This window comes from Acipenser ruthenus, chromosome 5 (assembly GCF_902713425.1).
Source record: "Acipenser ruthenus chromosome 5, fAciRut3.2 maternal haplotype, whole genome shotgun sequence".
Taxonomy (NCBI): domain Eukaryota; kingdom Metazoa; phylum Chordata; class Actinopteri; order Acipenseriformes; family Acipenseridae; genus Acipenser; species Acipenser ruthenus.
The window spans coordinates 31,252,636-31,265,771 of NC_081193.1; the positions used below are offsets into that span (position 1 = coordinate 31,252,636).

The 13,136-nt window shown below is 36.4% G+C and overlaps 1 protein-coding gene across 3 annotated transcripts in view; it reads left to right on the forward strand.

Annotated features, from left to right (window-relative positions):
* The window catches only part of LOC117402628 (ribosomal protein S6 kinase alpha-2), a 100,521-nt gene that overhangs the window by 54,859 nt on the left and 32,526 nt on the right, over positions 1-13,136 (forward strand). For 2 of the 3 annotated variants that reach the window (XM_059023978.1, XM_059023977.1), the window contains exons 2-6: positions 319-435; positions 4,348-4,429; positions 6,689-6,760; positions 6,924-7,004; positions 9,979-10,058. In XM_059023978.1, the coding sequence (XP_058879961.1) occupies positions 4,399-4,429; positions 6,689-6,760; positions 6,924-7,004; positions 9,979-10,058 (264 nt within the window). In that variant the 5' untranslated portion in view covers positions 319-435; positions 4,348-4,398. The remainder of the gene's footprint in view (positions 1-318; positions 436-4,347; positions 4,430-6,688; positions 6,761-6,923; positions 7,005-9,978; positions 10,059-13,136) is intronic. The other variant, XM_034003963.2, reaches the window with a different exon arrangement.

The window sequence follows — 13,136 nt, forward strand, 5'->3', positions numbered from 1 at the left end:
TAGGACTAATGAAGGAAAGGTGGGAGGGAATTACTGTGGGCCTGTAGGGGCAACACCGTGGGAGCTGGATGGGGTGCATTTATTCCACTTTGATCTACATGTTTGGTTACAGGCCACTGACAATCACAGATTTTGAATACACATCTCACATTTAAATGGGGGTGCCATTCAAGAGTTATGACAAATAATCAAAGGGCCGGGGCACAAAATATCACATCATTTTTACACAAAACAGTAAGTATATTTTCTGACAACATACCAAACACAATCTTTTAATAATAATTTAACAGTGCTTTTTTATGTGTTTGTTTGTTACAGGATGAAGGTATTGTAAAAGAAATAGACATCAGCCACCATGTCAAAGAAGGCTTTGAAAAAGCAGACCCCTCACAATTTGAGCTTCTCAAGGTATTAGGTCAAGGTTCTTATGGAAAGGTAAGCTGCTAACTTGTTATTTATTGTTACATAACCCTAATGCTTGCACTATTTATTATACTACCACAGTATAAATGTAAGAATGAAATACTGTAGTAAAAAAAAATGAAACAGTAAACATTGTTTAAAAATAACTAGTTTATGTATTTCCAAACTGGTAATGTTTTACTTTTATTATTCTATTGGCCATTTACAAAAGGGCATGAAACATTTTGGTGCACCACAATTGCAATTAGTGTGCACATTTTTGATTACCGTATTTACTATTGCAAGGCTTTAACCACTGATAGGTGCGCTATTTAAATTTATCTGGGCTGAAATCTATCTGGCATCATGGAGGCATTACTTGCATACAGAGGCCATATGATTAGGATCCGACGAGCTGCAGAAAATGAATGAGTTATGAATCTGAAACGGAAGGTTTCGTCTTTACAGCATGAAATTTGGTGTTTGAAGAACTAACAAAATTATTTCGCAAAATGTCTAAAACCTGTTCCTGTTCCACATCGAACATGCAGAACAAGTCTGTTTGCCTCGCATTGAAACGTATCTGTAAATAACAGATTATATTAAGCGTGAATAAACGTGAATGAATGTTATAATTTACAGTTCATTACATTGGTACAAATAATAATGGTTAAATAAAACACTTAATTCTTAAATCAATTTACAGTTTTACCTTAAGATGTTGTCTTCTGATCTTTAAAAGTACTGTAGGTTAAAAACTTTCCTTTTTGATTAGGCTTATTCTTGATAGCGCTATGTGATAACTCTGTTGTGAAAGGTGCTATATAAAAACCAATTGTATTGTATTATACTGTATGTTGCATAATTATGAAATACACTTTATAAAGCAATTAAGTGGTTTGTGTCTGTGGCAAAGTGGTTTGCAGGTGTAGAGGTGATGCAGTGCTCAAGACAATGACAAACAAAACAGTACTGGTGAAATGGTGGTTTATTTATAATCCAAAGTGATGACAACTTTAATGAAATGGAGGGCTGGCAATACACAACGATGTGTATTTCACAGTTCAATAAACAACGGGTTGCAGTCCCAAAATAACAGACACAGTTAAACACACACACAAAAAAGTCCAGAGTGAGTGGTGAAATACAATTTTAATCAGTGAACAGTGGTGCAGTGTTGTCAGGGTTTGTGCTGGCCTTTAGTGACAGCTCCGTATTAGCCGCCTAATAATAACAAACAGTACAATTAGACTTGACAAAACAAACACACCACTCATGGTCATATTCTGCTCGTCCTTGCGTTCTCTTAACCATAAACAAATGAACAAAACACCTAGCCATGTCATCTATTTGTACCTTCAATCACGCCCCCTTGGTTAGTGAGTGCAGCCGTTCCATCTCCAATCCACGGTTGCCACATCGCTTTCCCTCTGGAGCGATGACTTAATGTACCACAGCTGTGCCCCCTTTCTAGATGGCCAACTTCCACCTAACCCTGGGAATGAATTGTCAGGCCATCCATTCCAGGGCACTCTGTTCCCTTTACACTGCGTCCTCACAGGTCAGCAGGGAGATTTATCACCCAGAATCATTCTGTCTCTGTCACAGTGTCGTTTGTAACTTACATGGCTGAGAATCATTTAAGTCTTGTGGTGTCAATGACGCCCTGCACACCTTCTACTTGTTCAATTTTATTTTCCAGGCTGGTCAGTTCCACCTGTCCGAATGGTCCTCCTTCCTGTGCATGTTGTCGAGGGCCGGTTCTGAGCAATCTTCTCTTTAGTTTTTCTTTTCAGCTCAGTCCATTTTGTTAACAAGTCTATCGTTCTTTGGCTGTGACACAGGGCATTGACCAAACAAGGTATTAATTAAAAACAGCCTCCTCCACTAGAATTTCTAACTCTTCTGCGTGCAGTTTTAGTTTGCGTTGCCTCTGCCTGTCCCCTGTGGAGTGCTGCGTCTGTTGATCCCTAATTTTTGATCAATGTAAGCCACCTCCACTGTAGGAACAATTTAATAATTGATAACTTAATGTTTATCTGGGTTGATTAGTTCTCTTATTAATAATATTTAATTGACGTGTTACTATTTACTATGAACACACATACACACGCAGACACAAGGAATGTTTAATTAACAGTAGTATTTTATTAAGTACACAAATATTAAACAGAAATCAGAAAAGTCTGAAAGTAAATCTCTTAGTCTCTAAGCACAAAACACAAATTCAAACTCTCACTGCACTCATGCTGGTTAGCAGGCAATTGAAATATGAAACCGCTTGTCTCCTCACACACAAAGCGGCAGCTTGAGCAAGCTGTGATGGAGCTAGTAGTTTCCTCACACACCCACACGCCCACATACAAGCACACACCCAGCCTAACTGAAATGATGCAGAGAATCTTAGAATATATCTTAGAATATATCACATTAATCTTATCAATTGTATATAGATTAAGTATATGGCAAGTTTAGTTTTAAATAAATTCTTCATACAATAATATGAGGTAGATTACTTATAGTTACTTCATCGAGTTTCACTAAAAGTTATTTCACACACAAAGTGTGGAAACTAAATAATTAACAGTTCAATTCTATGTGAATGTGTTACAATTAATGTGTTCTCTGTTATTAAATGGGACAGTAAATTTAAGTTAGTTTAGATTTTTGGTGCACGTTAGGCTCACTACTTAATGTGCACGTTACAGCTACATTTAGTGCCCTTTCGTAAATGAGGCCCTATGTGTAACACCCTGGGATCCTTCAAGAAGCTGCTTGATGAGATTCTGGATCAATAAGCTACTAACAACCAAATGAGCAAGATGGGCCAAATGGCCTCCTCTCGTTTGTAAACTTTCTCATGTTCTTATGAATGTGCCGTGACATGCAAGGGGAGGGGTTATGTTCATATTCAACAGCTGCGTGATGTAGTTACGCAAACGCACAGGGTTTATAGTAGTCAGAGATGCATCAGAGCTGAGTGAATGTGTTTGTGTTTCCTGGATAAGCCTGTAATTAAAACACGAGTTAATTCAATACTAGAATTGTGTCAGTTATTTGTAGATGAACTACATACGCTGGAGGGATCTAATAGATATCAAAATGACCGGGCGGATCACACTGTTTGAAATTATGCCGTGCTGCTAAACAAATGAAGAGCTTGATCTAAGTAAAGTAATTCTCAGAATCCCTCTGTTTAATTTAGGTTTAAACTTGCTTTTCTTTTACACACATTATACTTGTTTTATTAACAGAATACCCCACGAATGTTCATAGTGCTATAGTTATTTCACTCATGATGGCCAGTAAATATTCAATAGTGTATTCTTAGCGGAATAGCTACAGCACTCCATTAACATTCTATTTTCTTATACGAATCAGCATTTACTGTACATAAAATTATAATTGTGATTTCTTGTGTTTACATGAAAGAGCAATCTCCGACCCAAACTAGTAAAAGTACACAGAGCTAATCAAAATAATAATATGTATTTCCATAATTTCATTTCAGGTCTTATATTTTCCAATATAAAAGTCGGCTTCTCAGTAGCCTATAACTGTTTTTCCATTTGACTTGCTTTCAGTACCTCCATGTTCTGTCACTTGAAGTAGAGTGCAAGGACACCGTGCGGCATAAGTCTGAAGTCATATCATGTGTGGTTTAAAGTAATTATTCTGTTAAATATATAATTTAATTTCCCATAGTTATTTTTACATACCAGTACAGACCTTTCAGTTCAGATTAATAGCCAATCATTTGAAACACAAATAACACAACAATAAATAGTGTAATGCTATTTATATGCAGCATTAAGGAAGTTATATAGACTTTGAGTTGGTTGAAAAATAACTTTGACAGCATATATAAATAAGATGCATCCTGTTGCCATTGAATCATAAAAAATGTGAATTAGTAACGTGTTGCTTATTTTGTCTCTTTTTTAGGTGTTTTTGGTGAGAAAAATTAAAGGGACTGATACTGGACAACTCTATGCTATGAAGGTACTGAAGAAGGCAACACTAAAAGGTAAATAAAGGATACTAAATTACATTTTAGGTCGAACTTACATTTTACATTTACTAGTTCAGAATTATAAACAGTTAACTTATTAAGTTGTTAGGATGCCTGTCTTTTTAGAATTAAACCCTTTTCACACTTCAGTCACCTTTACGTAGGAATATTTTCACTGTCTCATTAAAGTCAAATGAGTCAACCACATTAACTTGCAGTTATCTAAGACCTGTCATTACCCAGAACATTCCAGGCTTATTTTCTAGCCAAGGCTGACTCAGCCTCTGTGATCAGTCTAAAATAAGTAAGTTCTGCTGCCTCAACAGAGATTTTGCATGGACAGTTCTATGGTGACCAGGGGTACAGTATCCATGCTGGTCCCAGAGCTAAAATGAATACGTGATTAAGCTGCAACTGTTGCTTCTGTTCTTTATTTTTGCTGCTGTGCTGCATAAGAAAATTGAGGAATTGCTGTCTGTTACATGGGGAAGAACATGCAGCCTTACTTTGGGGTAGTTTCTTTGCAAACAGAAATAATAATTGGCCTTACACATATAGGTATAAAGCCTGAATTTAAGGTTTATATAGTATTTAAGATTTAGCTTTTTAGTCTTTCTTTTTATCTTACTAATACTGTACACAACAGTAACAAAAATTAAATGTAATAAGTATTACATAAGTAAAAAAAAAAAATGCTGCAGATTAAACACCATTTCCCAGACCTAAACAATTATGTTTTTATCATTCATATCTTTCAACCCAAACAAGTACCAGTATTCATTTGTATGCGATCATGTATGAAAAAACAGCAAAGGTTTTTAGCTCTTGTTGTGTTAAAATGTTAATGTTAATGAAGTTCTCACTTATTGAGAAAAAATAGGAAGATAAGAGAAAGTAAAAGGTAAATGTTAGGGAAGGGGAGGGTCTTTAAGTGCAAATGATCAATTGTTGGATTTTAATTTACAAATCCCTTTTTGATCAGAGCTACTAATGTTGCTTTAAATGTAGGTTCAAACATTGCACATCTCTAGCAATAATAAAGTTTAATATTGAACCCAGAACAGTGTGTGTGACCGACTGCATTATTTTACAAACATTTGTTTACCTGATATCCACGTTTCAGCAAAGTGTGAAGCATTGAATCCCTAAAGCTATTGCTGTTGATATTTTGTTCACTTGAATATGTTTTGTTGAAATTTGGCTACTCAGTTCAGGTCATTGTATTCATTCAAACAAGTTGAAGAAGCCATTTTAAAATACTACCTTTTAGTAACCAATTACTACTTCCCCAAATGACTGACATCCTTTGCAGCCTATAAGATGCTTGACCCCGATGACACTTTTGAAATGACCCAGGAAAAAAAAAAGTGTAATAGATTTCCTGAAAGGGAAGACAAGCTTTTACTTAGTGTCGTATCAGATGTCATGTTGAAAATACATATATCCAATTTCATGTTTTTGTCAAAACTGCACATTTGAGACCTAGATAATCAATGGCTGCAGCATCTGTAGATTATTGTCTTATCATCAAAAAGTAATATACTGTATACTGTAAGGGGAAGATCCCCAGAGACACCCTTAAATTGTTGTGGCTCACAGGGGAGGTTGACTCACCCAATTTAAAGCCCACTGGCAGAGTTTTAAAATTAAGATGGATTAAAACTATAATACTGGCCCCAATTTATACTGCAGGTGTAACCATGGTTACAGCTATATGTCATAGTGAGAGAAGACATTTCAGCCACAGTGGTCTTTTTGTAAAGTCAATAATAACTTTCATGACAATACTGCTGTTAGTATTGACTATGGATGCACTATATTCAGATATTTAAGTGACTGCCAGGGGAAAAACCTTTTGTTCTGTTACAACTATGCCCATGCTGCTTACAATAGCATAACTGCAGGTTACAGTTCAGCTGTTTTGTGGAGAGAAAAAATATGTGTTTAATACATTTTACAACTGTACATGTGCCTCACAAAATGCAGGTTGGTATAAATAAAAAGCAGCTTCATATTTTTGTCCCTGCCATTTTGTCTTTATTTACATTTATAGTCTAGTCTTTTTTTAAATAATATATACAATGATCTGTCTGTAAGACACATAGATTTGTTACAAAGATTCTTAAGGATTAGAATAAGGATAAGGTTGTAAGAAACTAATTTGGTAATACAGAACATAATTGCTAAAAAAAAAAAAAAAACTTAAAGTGTCTTCTGTGTAGTTCATTTGTTAATTTGGTATGGAAAATATCAAACACGTTTTTACTGTTACAGGGAGGAAGGAATTACCAGTGCACACCCCAGATAACACCCCTAGTGGTCATTTTTGTACAGCGCCTCACTCAGGTTGTTATCTAACTGTGTTAGTTGATTGGTTTTCTGTATTATTTTTGTATTGTTATTTAGCTGTTATTGTCAGCAATAGCTCATGACTGGTTGTAATAAAGAAACATATTTTAATAACTGCTGTACAAAGTGATATAACCACACTGATTTCTGTGTTTTTCAGTTCGGGACCGAGTGAGGTCTAAAATGGAGCGGGATATTTTGGCTGAAGTGAATCATCCATTCATAGTAAAACTTCACTATGGTAATACATTCATAGTCCACTTCTGAACTATACTGGCATTGTTAGGAAGGGAAGCATGTGTGTGTCCACTCAGGGTATTGTAGTCCTTTACTGGCCATATAAAAAAACATAACACCCGATATTATACCTGGAAACGTTCACTGAAAAATTATTTACATTTTGTTTCCATTAATACTACAGTTCCTTAAAGCACAAACAAAATACCATGGAAAAATAAAACATAGTAAAGTATACTAAATGCATGGTGTAGGACAAGTAATAGCAAGTCTAGCCCAAGTGCAATCTCGTTTGTGAATTAAAGCCTGTAGTGTATAAAACAAATACATGGACTATTCTACCTTGGGGAATTGAATAAAATAAATGAAGTTTCCCAGTGCAGTTTATTGAGTTATTGTATTAGGCAAGGTAGGCACTGTAAATAGACACTTGGCTTTGCACAGACCTGAGTCACTAACCTTTCTATCATTAACATTTAGCTGCTAGCAGGATTAGATTATCATTTTAGATTGAGATCCCACACATGATATTTACTGGTGAATGTTTTCAGGTTACTGTGGTTTCAATGTCTGATACGTTTGCATTTCTCTGTGGTATAGAGGTCTAAGGGTTTTCTAGATTAGCATACAACTGTTTTTACACAAACACTATCCTATACCAAAAGCACATTTTGGAATTAAAAACAATGACTATGACTAAGGTTTTTATAACCTCTACTATTTAAACTAGTTATGCAGCAGAGGTCATCAGCTACAGCCATTATTCATTTATAAACAAACATTTATTCAAAGTACTCAGTTTGGATGCCATTTATTATATAGAAGCAGCAGTAGCCGCCCAGCATAGTAACATAATGGTGCTACATTTATGATTGATTAAAATACAAATTCCAATGCAAAATAACTTTGTCTTTGCATTAATGTCCCAGAGGTGTCCCAAACATTTTAAAATAGTTATACATTGTTTAGAAGGCTGTTCCTTTATATGTTGAAAGTGTCTGCTCGGCAGGTATTTGCTCCGTATAACAAAAAAAACTATTGCGAAAAAAAAGTCAACCCCCCTTTTTCAGACATGTCTGCCTAGTTCACAGACAGAGGCTGTAAGTCTTCATAGAGGGAAAGTATGTGTTCATGCTGCTTCCATTACCCGCAGGAAAAGTACAAAACATTCAAAGCCACCTAGATTATGGTTTGCGATAAAGCAGAGTGCCCTGGAGGTTAGGTGGAAACTTTAACCCACAGTCCTTCTATTTTATTTCTTAACTGTTTAATATTAGGTTATGTGTGTTTTGTATGATTATGTATTGTTATATCTGCTTAGACCATTATTTGCCATGATTACTATTATCCAAGCAAGGCTGATTGCAGTGAAGTGCCCCATGCTTTGCCTATGGGCTACTGAGCACAGTACAACACTAATAGCTTCCACACCTCACTTCCCTTCTATCAACCTTGAGGAGACTTTTGCCAGAGTAGTTTGTAATAATGGCAAATAATGATATAAGCAGAAACGACAAAAGAGAATACAGAGCCCACATAATACAATATTCAGTAAGGCAATGAAGGTTATATAAAGTATCCATTTAAACTGGAAAAGTTACGTGCAAAAAATAGGTTAACAGTAATAGTTTTAGCTTATAAACAACAATTCAGTGTTACTGTCTGCCACTTCATGAAACTCAATTACAAAATGAGAATATAGGATTTGAGCCATCAAAGGTAAATGGATGGCTCATCAACCACTTAATTGGTGAGATTAAGCGAGGTGAATGCTGTTGAGGACTAATTCATTCTTCTACTCAGGCAGGAAATAGACCTGTGAAATTTATGTACTGTTTAATAAGAAGGTAAAAACAAGCAACACATGCGTTACATTATACAAGAAAGTTTACTTTTTATACAAGTAATATATAAGGAAGTTCACTTTTTATTCACAATAGTAAGAGTTTCTTACTTCTTGTGTGAGAATTTTGTGTGTAGTCTAGGATTTGCTATTGAGTAATTAATCTTTCCACTTTAACAAACTTGAAAACAAACTAAACACCATGCAATGTGAGTAGGGCTTCTGATTTTCTGTTTTAACCGATAAAACACCCCCGATACAAAAAAAATGAAATCGTTGGATAGCCAACAAACACCGGAAAAACTGTGAAAATGGTTAATCAATTCACATTGACTTTACCCTATTCCCATTAGAAAAATATAACCTACTACAAAAATAATAATAAATACATTTCCCAGTGCTGCTGGGCAATGTCCCGCCTTCCTGACTTGCATCTATCATTGATTCGTTCTCAATACTTTAAACCCGCCCCAAATACTGAATGACAGCACATTCCTATATTTCTATTGGAGACTCTGCTTGCGAGATTTAAAAAGAGATTACAATCAGGATGGAGGCTTAGTAGCGGGGTTTCAAGCTGTATTACAGTTAAAATACAGAGGATTTAAAACAGAATTGTGGCGAAATGTACAAAAATTCCTACACACACAAACCCCATAAGAATGTGCCCGTGACCATAGGGATTTCATTATGGAAGACAGCAATGGAAAGAAGGTACAACTTAAGTGTGCAAGTACTGTCGAGTTACTACTATACATATTTTGACAGAGAAAAAAAAAACACTCAAGCATTTTGGAAAGTAACAGAAAACACTAATTTTATATAGTATATCAAAAACGAAAGCCCAGAAAAAAACAATTTACATAAAACTCGAAAATAGCTAAAAATAAGCACCGAAATGTACAATTAATAAAACCCGAAAAACAGAAGCCCTAAATGTGAGTAACAATGATACAAATGTTTACCTCTTGGCTATGATTTAAATCTTTGGCATGAACAAAATGTCTCTTTTAAAAATTGAAGTTTATAAAAGGCCCCTGAAACATGCCTGTGTTCTGCCCATTCCACTGCTGCATTTTCATCTTAACACCAGAAAACACATAATTAACATTATACTTTCTGTTTTTTACTGCAGCATTTCAGACTGAAGGAAAACTGTATCTAATTTTAGATTTCCTCAGAGGTGGAGATCTGTTTACACGGCTTTCCAAAGAGGTTAGTTATTGAGTTGGGTTTTTGTTCAATAAAATACATTTTTATGCATTTTATTTTTTACAAATTACAATATGGAATTAATAAGTATGGATCAATTCACAGTATGTCTGTAAAATAACTGAATATTCTTGTTAGCTTTAGGGCAGGGGTTCTCAACCTTTTTTTTTTTTTTAATCAAGCCCCACCTTTTTTTTTGGTGATTGCATTTTGCAGAAGTTATGTCCAAATAACATCAATCACCAATGGTTTATAAGAGGCTCTTAATAGATAAGTAAGTGTGGAGACCAACCCCTTTGTTTTACCCCCCGTGTTCAGCATATCATGTAAAGCATGAGATGGTAGCTCTGTCCCCCAGGGAACACCTTAGACATGCATTGCAGAGCGATGACTTAAATAAAAAAATAAAGAAGTACTGGTAAATTATATTGCAATTGCAGGTCATGGAATGTGCGAAGGTAGTTGTTTTTAGTACCTCTATCACTCCACTGAGGAAAAACAAAAGGGCGGCCACCTGATAAGAGTGCAGTGTTGTGAAAAATAGGCGAGTGATAATACCATTTAGTTCGAAGTTTAGTGTGTTTTTCTACCAATCGTCATATTGTGATCATATAAGAGATTATAGGACCAAAACGTAATTTGCATTGTTTAAGGGAAATACCAGAATAAACCAAATCTTGAAGTCTGTGTGGAGACACTAAAATTTCTTCCAGCTGTCACCATGAAACAGGAGCGTCAGCATCAAACCACACTGTGATCGGTCGCAACACAAATGACCAAAAATAACATTTGAAATTTGGTAAGGACAATCCTCCTGAGGATTTCTCACGATGCAATGTATGAAATTTGAGACCTGTCCGCTTTCCTCTCCATACGAATTTAGAGATTGTCGATTGCAGTTTATCCCAGTATCCGACAGGAGGAGGGAGTGGAAGCATCGAACTGACAAAATGGATACGTTGGAGAACGTTCATTTTAATTAATGCCCCACTTTTTTGAAGTATTTGCCAAAATTCCAGTACATAGTAACCTGTGTACAGATGTCATCCCGTACACAGAAGACCACACCTAATTCCAATTACCAGTACAAATTCTACTTCAGGGCTGAAGAAAGCGAAATGCTTACATTTTATTGACTTTGGGCCCTATTTAGCAATGTTCGCAAACCCCTCAGGCAATCGCAAAACACTTTTGCAGACAGTTAGCGCACCAGAATCAAGCGCACGTTTGGGAAAACAGACTTTGCCCACCTATGTGATTTAGCAACACATGTTTTTGTGCCTACTTGGCAAGTTAGTGTCAGAGTTTGACATGGGCTGAACTTGGGGAGTGTCCGCATTTAAATACAAATGTAGCGATTTAGCAAACCATCAACAGATTAAGTGTTTGTGTTTCAGTAGACATGTGAAAACCAGGTCTAAACTGTGTGCAAATTACATGGTCGAGCAGGCAAAGAAAAGAGAGAGATAAAAAGAGAGAGTGCACTGGATTAATGTGAAATTTTATAATGTCATACTTTGTACTGTAATTTTGTAACAATTGTAAGTCTGCTAAGAAAAAAATATACAGTATATTATTATTATTATTATTATTATTATTATTATTATTATTATTATTATTATTATTTCAAGGTGGACAGACAAAGAGTGGAGGAGATGTCCCCAAATATTTAAAAGTCATCTGTCTTTTCTGAGCCTGTCTGACACACAATGTATGCAGCAATTTCACCTCAACAGACAAACAATCACTGACATCTGCCAACTGCTTCAGGCTGACCTGGAAGGAGACATGCGGAGAGCACACTGTTTGCCTGTAGCACTAAAGTACCCACACCAACACAGAATAGGCACTTCTGCGTAAATCGTAAGGGGACCTATTCTGTCAGCGTGCAAGTAGTGTGAGATTGTGGCAAAGTTTTTTGCAGTGTGCAGGTGCAGAGGTGATGCAGTGCTTAAGACAATGACAAACAAAGAAGTACTGGTGAAATGGTGATTTATTTATAATCCAAAGTCTGATGACAACAGTAAAGAAATGGAGGGCCGGCAATACACAACGATGTGTATTGCACAGTTCAATAAACATGGGGTTCAGTCCCAAAATAATAAACACGGTATTAAACACACACACAAAACACAGACATGGTCACAAGTCCAGAGTGAGTGCTGTAGTGCTTGTGGTGAAATACAGTTTACTCATGCACAGTGGTGAAGTGTTGTCCGGTTTTGTGCTGGTCTGTAACAGCAGCTCTGGATCGTGTTAGTTGTCTAATAAATAACAAACAGTACAATTAGAAGATACAAACAAACAAAACACTCACGGTTGTTTTACACTCGTCCTTCAGCAGTTCTCTCTTAACCATTGCAAAAGAACAGATCACCTAGCCACATCCCCTTTTGTACTGTCAGTCACGCCCCCTTGGTTAGCGAGTGTAGCCATTTCTCCTCCAATCCGCAGTTGCCACATCGCTTTCCCTCTGGAGCGATGACTTGGTGTACCATAGCTCCGCCCCCTTTCTAGATAGCCGACTTCCACCTAACCCTTGGAATGAATTGGCTGACCATCCAGTCCAGGGCACTCTGTTCCCTTTACGCAGCAACCTCACAGGTCAGGAGGGAGATGTATAACCAAGATTCATTCTTTCTCTGTCACAGTGATCTGTGATGCAAACAACTACATCACAAATGTGTATGCAAACTATCGTTGCTCAGCTCATGCAATACTTGTTTATCCACGCTAATTCGCAGGTGGTAGCTGCGTTTCAGCGGTATGACAGTCTGAGAGGCTGGTTGATAGGGGACAATGGGTATCCACTGAAGCGGTGGCTACTGGGACTGCTGCTCAACCCCATGACCCCTGCTGAAGGTATAATCGTACCTTTAAATGTGCTCATACTGTAATTGAGCGAACATTTGGAATCCTCAAAATGCGATTCCAATGTTTGGATATCTATGGCAGAACACTACATTACACTTATCAAATATCATATCAAATATCAGAAATATCATCCTGGCTTGTTGTGTTTTACACAACATAGCTCTCTGTAATAGATGTTAAACTTACAGAGGGACGATTATAGGGTTT